General features: G+C 41.7%; 1 protein-coding gene across 16 annotated transcripts in view; it reads right to left on the reverse strand.

Moving 5' to 3' along the window:
* Nucleotides 1-16,010, reverse strand: part of ATG5 (autophagy related 5) — a 144,487-nt gene that overhangs the window by 45,334 nt on the left and 83,143 nt on the right. For all 16 annotated transcript variants that reach the window (XM_024102451.3, XM_024102452.3, XM_024102453.3 and 13 more), the window contains one exon: nt 15,035-15,129. In XM_024102451.3, coding sequence (XP_023958219.1) covers nt 15,035-15,129 — 95 coding nt within the window. The remainder of the gene's footprint in view (nt 1-15,034; nt 15,130-16,010) is intronic.

Below are 16,010 nucleotides of genomic sequence, written 5' to 3' on the forward strand. Positions count from 1 at the left end.
AGGCATCTGTAACAAGTATTAAGATATCGCAGGAAGGACAGAGTTTAAACCCAGTGGGTTTTGAGTCCACCACAGCTAACAACTGGTGTGAAGTGACTCACCCCGCTGTATCTGGGAGGGTGGTCTCTTGCCACTCTCCTAACTTCTTTCTATTTCTTGTGTGTATGCTTGCGAACACAGGTGAAATGCTCAATAAAAATGTCTAAAACAAAGGGACTAATAAAAGAAGCAAAGAAATAATAGAGTTATGAAAATCATAAGCAAATAGGGCACAGTCCAGGTTATGTCTCACTGTCCTGGGTCAGAAGAGGTAACTGAGGGAGGGGCATGGCCACACTACCCTTTATGCCCTCACACAGGAGCAGAAGGCAGCAGAGGGCGCATGAACAGGCCTACTGGACACTGCTATCCAAAAGACGGAGCTTGTATGAGTGAGGTGAGATGCGTGTGTATCTACACTGGGATCCACACTAACACATACTTGAACAAACATTTCACCGCTTTTCTACGATAAGTATTTTTGTTAGAGAAATAGTCCTGCAGTGATTCTTTGAGACACACTGAAGACTCCAAGCAGGCTGTTTTAAACAATTAAAGATAGCAATACTTTTCCAATACCTTTATTATTAATCTAATTTCACATTCCTTGAAACATTTGAAAATTTCTATTTTAAATTTAACTGTCAAAATATTAACATGAAAATATAATACTAATGCACAGAAAGCACAGCCCAGAAAAAGAATTCAACATATGTACTTGAATATATAAGGAACATTTTTAAGTGTCAGCATATTGCAAATATAACAAGAAACAAATAGCTAGATATTTAGCCAAATGAATTAAAATTTTGAAAAATGTATACTCAGCAATATATCCAACCCACATCAGCTGAACATGTGGCAAGGAACTAGCCAGCGAAGAACTTCAACTAATTCCTGCAGTTTGGTATTAGAACACTTTCAGACATTTCTTACATTTGTTAATTCAGACCACATTCCTAGATTATGGTGTCATAACCCTGCTGTTTTTTTTTTTGGTATGGTTTGTTCCATGTACGCAAATTTATTTTCAGACTACCTGAAAATATTTACTGGTCTTTTCCAACAGACTCAGGACAGTGTATACCTTTGCCTAACCTGACTTTTCAGTTTGCTTCTCAAATTTAACATGAATATTTTTTATTTCAATCTAAAAAAAGGAAATTAAAACTCTGAAAATTAAGCAAAATATTCTGACCTATTGGGTAAATGTATAACTAGGTAGCCTTAAATATGTGAAAATAAACTAAAATCCACAGATTTACTATGCAGAAGGAATTACCAAAGATGATTATTTTAAAATTTTCATTATGAACTAGACTGCCTTTTGCCATAGCCCCAAACAAGGGGTAGTGCATAAACTGCACCACCCCAGAAATAATACCAGAATGAATCATGCTACAGACCCCCCGCCCCATCTAACACAATTCCATTCCTACTTCCCCCTTCTCCAGCATAGTTTCTTGCTATGAACTCTAGGTATGGGTGAGGTAACTACAAAGGGAGTATGGTCACAACAAGAAATCAGAGTTGGTTTGAAAGTTCCATCTGGAAAAGAAAATCTGACAACTTCTCATTACAAAATGAGAATAAAAAATGGAGCTGAATATAAATGAAACAGGCAGGTCAATGTGTGTTATCCAAGCTGAGTGAAATGCATATAGGAAAATAATCAGTCTATAGAATTCTTTTTAAGTGACCTAACATGTCAATATCCCTACAATGTTCTCACTTAAATTAAGTATTAAGGCAGTTACACCATTATTTAACTCATTACTATATTGTAATGCATCTCTTTGAAGGAATGGTCAAAGTTAGTGTGGGAAATTTGGAATTTTCTGATTTTTAAAACTGAACAGTTAAATGCTAAGAGTTGTGTGTAGTGAATAGAGAAATTGGTTAAAATCTGAGATTCTAAATTCAGCTCTGCTGCATGCTCATTTACATGTATTCAGTTTGTTGCCAGAGATATTGGCACCAGAGAGTTCAAAGTTGCTATCTTTAATTTGATTTACTACTTAGGTTTAAGTTTTATATAGAAATCCACAACAAAGGATACCAATCTTTGTTCAAAAGTAGCCTGCAAATCTGTATTTAGGACTAAGCACATAAGAAGCTAAGACATTTTCAAGTTATGAATAGCCAAAGACATTACATTTCACAGAAAGTCCGATTTTTAATTCAGCTACATTATAACTCAAAACACAATTTGTTCAGTTTTCTTCTCACTTTAAAAAGAGTGTAACAATTTTCACAACAAAAGTTTAATAAAGTTAGGCACTTAGATGCCACAGGGACAGGCCCTGTAAGACCCTAAATAGATTAGAGAACAGATCAGATGGGATGAAAATAGAGTTTAGAATGAAATAGTTCTTACTGGTTTAACTATGGATTATGGAACACTTCCAATTATATTGTATATAGTCCACAGATATACAATTCAGACTAGTTAAGGTATCAAATAGTATACACTAATAAGGTGATTTTCACATGAGAAACTATTTATCAGCCAAAACAGGATATTTCTTAATAAGACCCAAAATAGCCAGTGATGTCTAAAACTTACTTTCCAATCCAGAGTTTCACTCCTGCACTGAGAACCTTGTGGGCACAGTGTTAAACTTGCACAGAGCCCCACTGAAATCAAAGGGGCTTCACATGGGTGTATTGTTGTGCCCAGGCATCTCTGAATGCATAACTGAGGCCCATATCGCTTAAAATAGAGATGGGCAGACTGCATAATCTGAACTAAAGCCATTTTCGCCACATCATTTTAACTTTTAATATGGCTGTGCTAGTTCAAGACACGTAGTTAGTTTGTGCTGATGTTTCATGGACCCTTCCTGCTCCTTCTGCAGCTTCTCTCCCTTTCTTAACTCCTCCAAACCACGTGAGTTCTTCAGCAGCTTCCTTTGCTTAAGAAAACCTAATGTTCATTTTACATAGGTATTTCATAAACCATACACATACTGTAGGCATTTTGCTTGATACTGAATCTCAACTAAGCTGCTGTGTACTGCAGTATATTAAAATAGTAAAATTAAAAGGACACTAACATTTACCGTAATTTGTTCTTATACCAGAGCTATGAAAAGTAAATACTATTGGTACCAAACTGAACTTTTATCTATTTATATAAACAGTACTGACTCAGCTAGCAATTTATGAATCCCCCCGACACACAAATAATTCTCTTCACCTAATTTTCAAAATGGAACAGTAGATTTTAGAAAAAACATAACCCTCTAAAACATTTTTCCACATCTCTAAAACACACACAATAAGAGGTTAAGTTCTGATGCAGAATACTCATGTTTCTAAAACAGGGGTGGGCAAACTACGGCCCTCCAGACATTTTAATCTGGCCTTTGAGCTCCCGCCAGGGAGCGGGGTCCGGGGCTTGTCCCACTCCGCATGGCTCCTGGAAGCAGCGGTACGTCCCCCTTCCAGCTCCTACACGTAGGGGCAGCCAGGGGACTCTGCACACTGCCCTTGCCCCAAGTGCTGCTCCCACAGCTCCCACTGGCCAGGAACTGTGGCCAATGGGAGCTGTGGGGCAGCGCCTGCGGACAGGGCAGTGTGCAGAGCCGCCTGGCCGTGCCTCTGTGTAGGAGCTGGAGGGGTGACATGCTGCTGCTTCAGGGAGCTGCTTGAGGTAAGTGCTGCCCAGAGCCTGCACCCCTGACTCCCTCCTGTGCCCCAACCCCCTGCCCCAGCCCCGATCCCCCTCCCGCCCTCCGATCTCCTCAGTCCCAGTCGAGAGCACCCTTCCGTACCCCCAACCCCACCCCAGAGCCCGCATCCCCAGCCAGAGCCCTCAACCCCTCCCACATCCCAACCCCCAATTTTGTGGGCCTGCCATACAATTTCCATACCCAGATGTGGCCCTCAGGCCAAAAAGTTTGCTCACCTCTGTTCTAAAATGTTACTTATTCATATTCATTGCTATTGCCTATGGTTATTCAGAGTAAGTCACTGAGTGTAGTTCTGAGAAAGCTTATGACAAATTAGCACAACTGTAACAATAAAAAAAGCCTTCTCACTTTTACTTCAGACCAGAGGGTACTCCAATTTTCCTTTAGACCACATAAATTCCTAGCTGACTTTCTGTAAACATTCAGTTCCTTAGACAAACTAACCATATTTTCTGTCACATCAAAATGCTACTTTTCTGAAATATTCTTTCTAAAAAGTGTGAATATATTCAGGGACTAAGTTTACTTTACATTAAAAAGCCCTTTTGTGAAATTGCATTGTAAGAAAAAAGTTACACTATGATTTATGGATAGTCATACCATAGATACCCAGGGTTATCAAATGGGGGGGTCAGGACCCCTCAGGGGGTCACGAGGTTATTACATAGGGGGGTCACGAGCTGTCAGTATCCACCCCAAGCCCTGCTTTGCCTCCAGCATTTATAATGGTGTTAAAAATATTAAAAAGTGTTTTTAATTTATAAAAGGGTGGGGAGGTCACACTCAGATACTTGCTATGTGAAAGGGGTCACCAGTAAAAAAGTTTGAGAGCCACTGGTCTATACAATAGCAATTTGTGCAGTACCACAGTAAATACAGAAACTTGTGTTGTGTTGCCCTCTTCAGGTCACTGACCATCACATTTAATATTTCTCTTCAAAGATCAGTGATAAACTAAGTGTGATTCCCCACGACCCCTTTTGTTATGAAGTCATGAATTAAGGCATTTAAATCATACAGTAAAAATATTTACTCTTTACTAGGACAGCTAGATAGACAACATAGTAAATTTAGCAGACGTGTAAAGTTTCAAGAAATATCTACTTTATTACTTTTTAACTAAAATATGTCCTACTAATGCCGTGTACATTTGAGGTATTTGTGGTCTCCAATGCTGTGGGTCTAGAAACTCCTTGATTAATATTTAAATTTGGTTGGGCTCGAAGGTATATTTGTAAATTAAAATTGTGTGTCTCCTTTACATCAATATTAATGCAATGAATATATATATTGAACTCAGGTGAAGCTATGGTAAATATCTCATCAGTTCTTCCATAACATACAATTTCTTGTTCTAAAGAAAAAATATTTTTCTCTCTACAGAATTTACAAGTCACTAGGTACAGTAAATCAGCTGTCAGCTAGGTAATACCAAGAGGAAGTTTTAAACTTTCAAAGTATTCAGGATTCTTTCCCCTTCATCTTGTAGATATACTGCATATCAAAGGATGAACAAAGGGTATCTGCTCAGATGCAGGCTTTGTCGGTGGTTGGGGAAACTATCTGTTGTCCATCTTGCTCCCCAGGATTGTACTACAAGGAAGTGGCATTATAAAGTAAGGGTGGGGAGGAAATCCTAGAATCTCTGCATAATTCTGGGTGGCTACAGCATTTGTACAGGTAAAGCAGTGTGTTTAGATACATAACAGTATTGGAGACATTAATACTCCTTCACCTCCAAATTTATTAAGGAAAAGTCAAAGGGAGAAAAAGCCTCTACTTCAGCAATATCTATTAGAAGATAATGAAATTTAGTTTTGGTGTAACTGGCAACTGAAAGTGTAGCAACTTACATTTATACAGTTCTATAAGAAATGGTTTGGATAATTAGAAATAGTATAATCAAACCCCTGAAGTCTTTTTGGTTCACCAATTTAAGATTGCCCATTGCGCTGATCAGTTAATTATGATTTTGCTGCTTTGACTTTATAACTTTATTCTATTTTCAGCGTGCTGTGGAAAATAATAGGATTATAACTCAGTTCTAGTTACTACTTTTAGAAGAGCTGCTGAAGATAGATGTAAAATGACCTGTGGTTAGTTTAGTTCTGAGTTACCAAGTATTTATTTTTGCCTTTTCTTGCTCCCACACACCATTAAATTTGGATCCCACATGAGGTCTGATTCATATTATTCTTTAAAAAATGTATTTTAATAAATATGCTTTGCAAAAGAAACAGCTTTTAAATTTTGAAAATACCAATCCTTTACTGAAAAGTGTATTTGAATATTATTTTATTTTCTGGTTTCAGAGTAGCAGCCGTGTTAGTCTGTATCCGCAAAAAGAACAGGAGTACTTGTGGCACCTTAGAGACTAACAAATTTATTAGAGCATAAGCTTTCGTGGGCTACAGCCCACTTCTTCGGATGCATGCTTATGCTCTAATAAATTTGTTAGTCTCTAAGGTGCCACAAGTACTCCTGTTCATTTTATTTTCTGTTTCTTTACAACTTTCCCCAGTGATACAGTTTGAGCACTGTTAGAACTGATTTTCATCTACTGTATCTTTATTATGATCCAGCTCATTCCCTTAGATGAAAAAACTCACTTACAGGAATCTATGAGGTTCCCTTTGCAGAGTTTCCTCCAGATTATTTGTGGTGAAGGGAAGAAGAGGAGTGTTCCCCCCCAAACAAAAAGGGGACTGAAGTCCTAGAATCCCAGTGGCTCTTAAAAGACACACCCAAGGCCACAGCTATCCACACAGGCCCTGTGGCTCTCTACATCCTACAGCTGTCTGCAGGCCTCCATGACATAACTGCCAACATCTGCCCCAGAATCTGACCCCTTAAAAAGACAATTTCACAATATGTAGGATTCAATCCCTAATTTAAAACAGTAAATAATTCAGAAGGTGTCCAAACTATATTTGTAAAGAAAATAAGTTACACATAAAATGTTTGCTGAGAAGGGAGGAGTCTCAAAGGGTGGGGCTCTGGGGAAGAACAGGGAAGGGGTTTGGTGCTGAGGCAAGAAAAAATTGTTTATGGAAACGGGGATAAATTGGGATGGGTGGTAGGGGGTCAGGTCAGGAGGAATGAAGGGATGGGGGGTGGCAAAGGGAATTGTGGAAAATAGGGGAAGGGGTGTCTGTCAGCCCTACATTCTGTATACATCAGGATCTGGGGGAGGGTCTGAAGCCCTCTCCCTACCCCCTTTGTGGGTGTGGCAATCTTGGGACCCATGTCACTCTACAGGAGTCTGCCTTACCTGCCCCCTCCATGTAAGCCAGGATATGGGCTCCCAGCCTCTTGGAGAACATCTGAGTCCCTCTCCCAAGTCTTTGTGAGTTTGCTGGGAACTGGGGGACCCTACTCCCATAGGGGTATCTGAGCCCTTTCCCTGCCTTGTCTCATATGAGCAAAGATTGGGGACCTTGTCCTTCTGGGAGTGTCTGAGACCCTTCTCCTGCCTTCCCTGTGTGTGCCAGGATCTGACGGGCCCCTCTCCATCTATGGGTTTCTATGTGCCAAAATCTGAGGAATGGAGTGGGGATAAAGGTAACACAAATTTAAAGTCTGACATCCAAGAACTGAAGGTACACATCGCCCCTGTATGGGGTGGAGGGCTGGCCACAATGTGTGGGGGGGAGGGCAACTTGGACATGGGGAGGCAGTCAGGCTTGGGACAAGACTGGGAAACCTGGCGGAAGCAGAGATGGGGGCCCAGCCATGGGGTGTAGTAGGTATGAGGGACCCAGTCCAGTGTGCATCTTCGCCTACATAATTAAGGAAATGTGCACTAGGCTGCTGCCTGTGATATGTGTATACAGCAGCAGGCAGAAAGTGACAGCAAAGAGCAACTTATTACATGTTAATGTCTTCTACACTGCTAACTGGTGGCTTAATGGGACAGGAAGGGGAGAGTGATCTGGAAATGCTGTCAGGGGGGTTATATGTTGTGGGGAATGGTGGGGGTGGAGAAAGAGACACACTCTTCTCTCACACACAAAGTAATTATGTTGGGAAAAAAAAACTGTCAAGGTTTTGGGACACATGCCATGTCTGTGATTTCTCTCACCAGCCCTCTCAACCACTATGCACTGCAAACATTTCAAAGCAGAACCGTTATCCCTGCTGCACTACAACAAAATGAACAAGCCGGGGCAGGAGCTCTTAGGAATCATATAGCAACTGTGCGGCCTTGTGGAGAGACAACTGGACCACAGCTATTCCTGGCTCTGCCATTTGCCTGCTCGGTGACCTTGGGCAAGTCATTTTACCTCACTGTAAAATGAGGATAATGATGTTAAGTTCTCTAAGATCTATTGACAAAAAACGCTACATAAGAGCTAGGTCTTTCTGGGTACATCTATACTGCAATAAAAAACCTGCAGCATGTCCACGGCTGATCCAGGTCAGCGGACTCAGTGCTATAAAATTGCAGCATAGACATTCAGGCTTGACTGGAGCTTGGGCTCTGAGGAGGATCCCTCTGGAGCAGGCTCAGGGCCCCACGCCCTGGCGGCGGCTCACATGCCCGGGAGCTGCAGATCCCGAGCGCGGCGAGCAACAAGCCGGGGGGCGCATGGGGGCCAGCGCCCGCATGCATCTGCTGCAGCCTGCAGGAGCCCCCGGGTGGAGGCGCTGGGCCGCAGCCTGGGCAGGAGGGGCGGGGGGCGTGGCTACTCCCTGCTAGCAGCACCGCCGCCTTTGCAGGGCTGTTCCCCCCTTGCGCCGCGCCGGCTCCGCCATGGCTGGGGCTTGCCGCCACCGCAAGCGGGACGCTCTGGCTCTCTGGCCCATCCGGAAGGTGGCTCCTCCCTGCCGAGCTGCTGCAGAGGCTCAAGCCTGGCAAAACCAGTGAGTGGACTCGGGGCAGGGGCTGCCGGAGTGGGGTGGGGAGGGCTCGCGGGCAGAAGCATAGCTGGTGGGGACCAGGGGGAGCGGCCGCTCCCGTGAGCACTCACTAAGGGGCGCTTCCCAGCACATCCGGGTCTTCGGTGGCACTCAGGCACTCACTTTGGCGGCGGGTTTCTTCAGTCACTCCAGGTCTTCAGCGGCAATTCGGAGGCGGGTTCTTCAGTCTTCGGCGGCAAGACTTGGGTTTTTCTTTTCTTTTTTCGCTGCGTCACAGCGGGTGGCACATTTTTTTTAATGTGTTCACTCCCCCTGCTCTTAGAACTTGGTTACGCCACTCCTCACGGGGGGGCTGTGCACCCTCCAGGGGAGTTCAGGGGGCAGGGAGGCGGGAACCTGGTCTGGGGAGCAGCCCCTGGGTACGGCTGGCCCCTGGGGTCTATAAAGGCTCGTTGGGATTTGCCCCTCAATGAACCAATGTGCGGGGGGGGGGGGGGGGAGACGCAAGGTGGAAGTTTCACCTAGGGCGCAAAATATCCTTGCACCGGGCCTGCCACAATAGCATATCAACTGCAAGCCTAGGTGACAATTACAACTGCCTAAATGACCAATTATTCCTATTACAATGATTTCTTTGTCTGTTAAAAGAAACTATGAAATTCACCGACAAAAACCTTTGTTAAGGTAGAGTTAAAGTTGTCCAAAAGTATCTTATGCCTTTCCTGATCAAGTTCAGCAAAACTCAAGCCACTGAAAACTAGGAAACAGCATTAACGTACATGCCAATACAGCTTTAACTTTGCCCTCTTTGAGGGAGGACCCAATCATGCCCATAGTCATTTCTACCTTTCCAGACAGACACACAACAACTGCAGCACAAAGTCGAATACCTTCTCTTAGCCAAGGCAAAACTTGTTTTTAGGTGAGCTGTACTGACTAGGAGCTACCTGAGCTGTTCTAGATTCAAACACTGAGCCTACTCCTCAGAAACAACTTTGTATGTGTTAATTTACAACTTCCTTTACTCTCATTTTACAACTCCGTCAGTCCTTATTACTGGATTCCATCTAACATTATACTTTCACTCACCAATCATTAAAACCACAGACTGCTCTCATATCCCACCTCATTGCTGACAATCCCCTTTGTTAGATGACCCCTGTACCCTGCTACTGACACAACTTCCACAACTCAGTGCTGAAATAATGCATCTTAGATCCCTCAAGGTACACATGCTCCTCTTTCCTCTGATCACACTGACAAGGAGGCTCAAACACAGATCTCATATCACTATCACAGCTCTACCAACCTACTCCAATTAATCTCTCCACCATTCAGTACAACTATACCCAACAGTGCATGCAACTAGAGTATATGTAGGTAATGCCCAATGAGTACTGCCAGTTCCAGAAGAGCAGAATTAAGGTCATGCTGGTGTGAATTCAATGTGAGCAGGTTTGAATAGTTTGGGTTTTGAAAATCCCACCCAATATCATCTGGTTCACCCAATCCAATAAATACATATATTGCCATCATCAGCAAGTATTAATTGACAGTTTGTGGCTGTGCACATTATCCCTGCAATGTGAAGCAGCATAATGCAATACACAGTATTGTGCCCCACCCCTCCGCAAGGAATCCCGTCCCAGCTAGATGATTCTTTGTGGCAGAGGACACAATGAACTGCATTTCTACTCCCCACTGTTTCAACAGACAAGGCAGGATTAGGCCTCATTGCTCATCCTTCCAGATCTAAACCACAGATTTTGTCATTCAACCTGAAACATTCTGCATGTGTCTCTGTGAAGAGAAATGAAGGGCTGTTTGCAATGCCAATATGGGCTTTACATGCAAAGATATAAAATCTGTTTTATACGGGGTATGGGATCCCTACATTATTTAATCAGCACTATCTCCACTTAATGAGTCCATTTCTGTTGCTGCGAAAACATTTCTTAGCACCAAGCAGTCAACAAATTAGTCAGTGACCAAAGACGATGCTAGGAGAAAAGTGCATCTATAGGTTTTGATGCACACATACAGAGCTTACCATCTGCTAAAATTTCTGATAGCGCTCACAAAATAACTGTGACTTCCGTTCTCAATCTTTAAAGTTTCACTATGACAGTAAATTTGTCTTAATTAAATCTAAACACAAAGTTACTACAAAACAATTGTATACTTCTTTAGATTTACAAATTCTAATAAAGCATTTAGATCCAGTATAAAGTAATACTGATACATTCAACATTAACAGATCTCCTTTATATAGTGAGAGGTGTAGAACTTCAACACCATTAATCATTTACAGTATACATTTTGGATGTAATTTATGAAGACAGACCATCAAAATAGCACGATTGACTGATTCCCTTCTAACTGAATTTTGGATGAGTATACAACAGTACCTTAAACTCAAGTCAAAACGTAACACCAAACTTCATACCATAAGAAAGCAGAAGGCACAGAGAAAAGAAAAATTAAAGAATTCCATGACTTTTCTCCAGAATCTTAACATTCTGCTAAAAGAAAACTCCTGGGCAAAAATAAAGAGACTATTCGTATTCTTACGTTAGAAATAAACAAATAAGATAGGTTTGGAGTTGAGGGATGGAGATAAGGAGAATTCTCAAAGAGTCTTATGATCCCTAAATTTAGCTACAGTCTCTAATTCTAGTTTAAACATTCTGTAAACCAACATTTCTGGAACTAAAAATAAAAAGCAACTAATTTACTCAACTAGTCATTTATTAAGTTTGGAAATACCAGATTAATATCCCATAAATTCTCCAATCTGCTTTTCAATTTATTAATCATCATACAGTGCAAACAGCAGAAAATGGACAAAACCATTTTACATTTTCTTTTACAAAAAGGGACTGATCACTTGATGATGGCCTGTTCTGTTCATTCCCTGTGAAGCACCTGGCATTGGCCACTGTTAGAAGAAAGGATACTGGGCTAGATGGACTATTGGTCTGACTCAGTATAGTCGTTCTTACGTTCTCGGAATGACATAGGTAAATGCGTAATTTAACGTGAAGAGGTTTATAAAACAGACTGACTAGAGTACATAGACAGTCTTTAAACAATTTTTGTATAGTTTGCAAAGGGAGGAACTTTTAATTCTGAATCAGCCACCACGATTTACAATTTTACACTTTAACAAAGAACTACTTTCTGCTACCTTTTAATGTGCAACAATCTAAGTGTGGGTTGTTCTTGTCTTTACAAGCTGGGAGGCAGACCCAATGTCATTGACTAGCTTAGCTTTGACTAGCATTGGCTTTGCTCGCTATATGAACTACAAAAAATTTTCTGACTCCTGCAATAGTAGCAGGGCAGTTCCATACTACCAGCTATCACAAAGGTATGAAAAATGCATCACTGAAAATTTCTAATAACCTAATTCAATTCTTTTTTGAGCTTACTTAAATTTGCACCTTTTTCAATATTACACATTAAATTCACATACTAAGTATGCTATAAGAACAGTTAAGTAATATTTTATTGTGTTAAAACTTGTCTTTTCAAAATAAAGTAGCGTTATTAGCACAGATAAGAGCAACAGACATCCCAAGTGAAATTAGCAAGGTGAGTAATTTTTCAGACACTACCTACACCACTTGTTCTCTCATGGGGCCTATAATGACAGAATATAAGAAGCAGCTTATGCAGAGGCTGAGGAAGATGTTCCTCCTGAAATGCTTGCCTCCAGCTCTTCAGTTGAGGATGAGCTCTGCCTGTTTTGTGTACAGTGGAGCCTTCAAGGGCAGATACTACAGCAAGTTCTTCAAGTAGGGATAATTTCTTATTTGTCTATAAGAGGGACAAAGTGGGTGAGGTAATATCTTTTATTAGATCAAGTTCTGTTGGTGATAGAGACAAGCTTTTGAGCTACAGAGAGCTCTTATTCAGGTCTGGGAAAGGTACTCAGAGGCTGAGCCCTGGTCTAAACTACAGAGTTAGGTTGACATAAGGCAGCTTATGATGACCTAACTCCGCAAGCATCCATGCTAAAATGTAGCTCCCACTGATGTTACTTCCCCACTAAACTGACTTAACTCCATCTCTGCGAGAGGCGTAGCGCTTAAGCTAATGTAGTTAGGTTGACACAGTGTCAGCATAGACACTGCGGTGCATACATCAACTGTTGTTGTCTTTCAGAAGCCTTCCCACGATGCCCAACACTGACAGTGAGAACATGCACCACCGACACAAGGCCATAGTGTGGATATGCAAAAGCCATTGAATTACTTAGGGTATGGCTACACTTGCAGCTGTACAGCGCTGTGAGTCAAACCCGCCTTCGTATAGCTGAGTAGGGAAAGCGCTGACAGCGCAGTGGCATGGCCACATTTGCGGCACTTGCAGCTCCATTGGGAGCGGTACATTATAGAATCATAGAATCATAGACTATCAGGGTTGGAAGGGACCTCAAGAGGTCATCTAGTCCAACCCCCTGCTCAAAGCAGGACCAATTCCCAACTAAATCATCCCAGCCAGGGCTTTGTCAAGCCGGGCCTTAAAAATCTCCAAGGAAGGAGACTTCACCACCTCCCTAGGTAACGCATTCCAGTGCTTCACTACCCTCCTAGTGAAAAAGTGTTTCCTAATATCCAACCTGGACATCCCCCACTGCAACTTGAGACCATTGCTCCTTGTTCTGTCATCTGCCACCCACTGAGAACAGCCGAGCTCCTTCCTCTTTGGAACCCCCTTTCAGGTAGTTGGTATGGGCAGCTATCCCAGCGTTCAAGTGGCTGCAACGTGCTTTTCAAATGGGGGGGGGGGGTGGAATATGACAGGGAGTGTGTTGTGTGTATGTCGGGGGAGAGTGGGTTTTTGGGGTGCTGAGAGTGTGTCAGCATGCCGTCTTGTAAGTTCAGACCCCCTTGCCACCCCTGCTTCTCACTCACTCAACTCACTCACTCAAAGCAAACAGCAAGATGTTTGCTTTTTCTCTCTGAAATGGAGCGTCGCTTCCGTATTCCTGCAGCATACCTGCAGGCGATCACAACAATGAGAAGAGTGGCCACTTGATAAGGGGATTATCACAGCGCAGCAAGTTAATTCCTCGTTCACACTGACACCCGGGAGTTGTAGCCAAAGTGCAGCAAACGTTATTCCTCTCGGGGAGGTGGAGTACCAGCAGCGCTGTAGCTGCGGAGACACAGCGCTGTACGTGCCTTGCCAGTGTGGATGGGGAGTGAGGTACAGCGCTCTGGGAGGCTTTATTGCACTGTAACTCGCAAGTGTAGCCAAAGCCTTAGATGGTTGTATGTCAATGTAACTTAGGTTGACTTAAATTATGTAGTGTAAATATACCCTAAGTCTTACAAACTAACATTAGTATACAGTAGAACCTCAGAGTTATGAACACCTCGGGAATGGAGGTTGTTTGTAACTCTGAAAAGTTTGTAACTCTGAACAAAACATTATAGTTGTTTTTCAAAAGTTTACAACTGAATATTGACTTAATACAGCTTTGAAACTTTACTATGCAGAAGAAAAATGCTGCTTTCCTTTTTTTTAGTTTGCATTTAACACGGTACTATACTGTATTTGCTTTTGTTTTTTTGTTGTCTCTAATGCTGCCTGATTGCATAATTCCGGTTCCAAATGAGGTGTGGGATTGATTGGCCAGTTCGTAACTCTGGTGTTCTACTGTAATTACATAGCTCAGGGATGTGAAAAATCCACAACCCTGAGCAACATAATTATACCGACCTAACTCCCGGGGGAGACAGCACTATGTCAACAGGAGAGCAACAGAGCTACCGCCTCTCGTGGAGGTGGATTAACTACACCAACAGAAGAAGCTCCCTCGTCGGCATAGTTGCTTCTTCATTAAAGCAGTGCAGCTCTGCCGCTGCAGTGCTCTATGTGTAGACAAGCCCTTTGTCACAGCTGAATACCAGGTGGAACTGATCCTTAACTACCTATGCTAAACACTTATTGTAAGAGACCATTCAAGATGAAGTGATCCAATAACTCCTCTGTAGTCATAGGACAAAAAAGGGGGGTTCATGGGTTACAGACTGTTGCATTAAGTCATAAATCCAGTCACTTTATCAAGACCATGATTTTTAGTGTCTAGCAGAGATATGAATTTAAACACCCAGGCTAAGCTTTTGTTTTATTTGTCTGTAAAGCACTTAGCATACTTTTGTGTATTGTGCACCTATTTCTGGCACAATGAGCAGCAATTACTTATTAGGATCAAGTGTGAGTAACATGCTCTATGGACTTTCTTCTATTCCCTCAGTTAATTCATGCAACTGAACAACCCAATAAATGTGAGTAAACAGACCACCTAATTTTACTTTGCAGCTAAAAATAAGTGGACTTATTTCATTTGGTTTACTTTTATTACATTTGACAGATCTCAGCATGACAACAGTTTTGTAAACCATGCGGCTTTTCATATGGTCTCCTACCTGATATATTCTAAATGGGATGTAGCGAAATCCACTATCTTCTGGAGGATACTCCATGAGTTTCCGATTTATGGCCCAAAATTGGTCAAATTTGTCTGTGAAAGTAAGAGTTGTATTTATTATTAGCATTAATAACGTATATGCTTCTTTACTGAAAAAGATACACGAAATATGATGGACACAATCATACACACGGGAAAATGGAGCATCTAAATCCCTTTTATCATAGAATTTTTGCCTGTGAGTAGGTTTTTTCCCCCTATAATTCTTGTTCCCTATGTAGCCTCAAGAAGAGGAATTGCCCTCCCATTGCTGAAAATAAACAGAGCAGGTAATCTACCTTGTCCCACCACAGTCACAATGTGATGACTTGTCAGAAACTAAAGAGAAATTGACTTCATGTTACTCTGCTTCTTCCAAGGGTAGAGAAATACTGTGTAACACAGCATTAACAATGCTGCTATTTCAGCCAGAAGCAGATATTGCTAATGCTCTCTGCTACTACTGCTCTTTGCTCCCCATTTTTTCATATTTATCAGCTTTTTTAACTTGAGAGGAAAAATCAGGTGCAAAGTACAGGGGACTTAAGAGCAGAAGCAGCAACATGGAGACAATTTATTTTTGTCTCTTGATATTTGCAGTTAGAGAAGGTCCTTTAGGATAATCTACTCTGGTAAATATGGAAGCACTTGTAAACAGCAAAATCACAGAAGAAATGTGTACCATTTTGATGGAACAACCTGAGAATAAAAGTAAAAGTTTAATATGTTCAACATACACACATTGATTTTTGTATATTATACACAGTAATTTATATTAAAAGTTAACTGGTTTTAATGTTGGTAATATCAGAAACAATGAAGTAGTTTCAGAGAGTATACATTCCCTCTTTGCCAAAGCACACTGAGTCCTGTACAACACAATAGCATTAAAATATGTTAAACAAATGTCTTAATTAAAATAGGATAAGGAAAGC

Source organism: Chrysemys picta, chromosome 3 (genome assembly GCF_011386835.1).
Source record: "Chrysemys picta bellii isolate R12L10 chromosome 3, ASM1138683v2, whole genome shotgun sequence".
NCBI lineage: Eukaryota > Metazoa > Chordata > Testudines > Emydidae > Chrysemys > Chrysemys picta.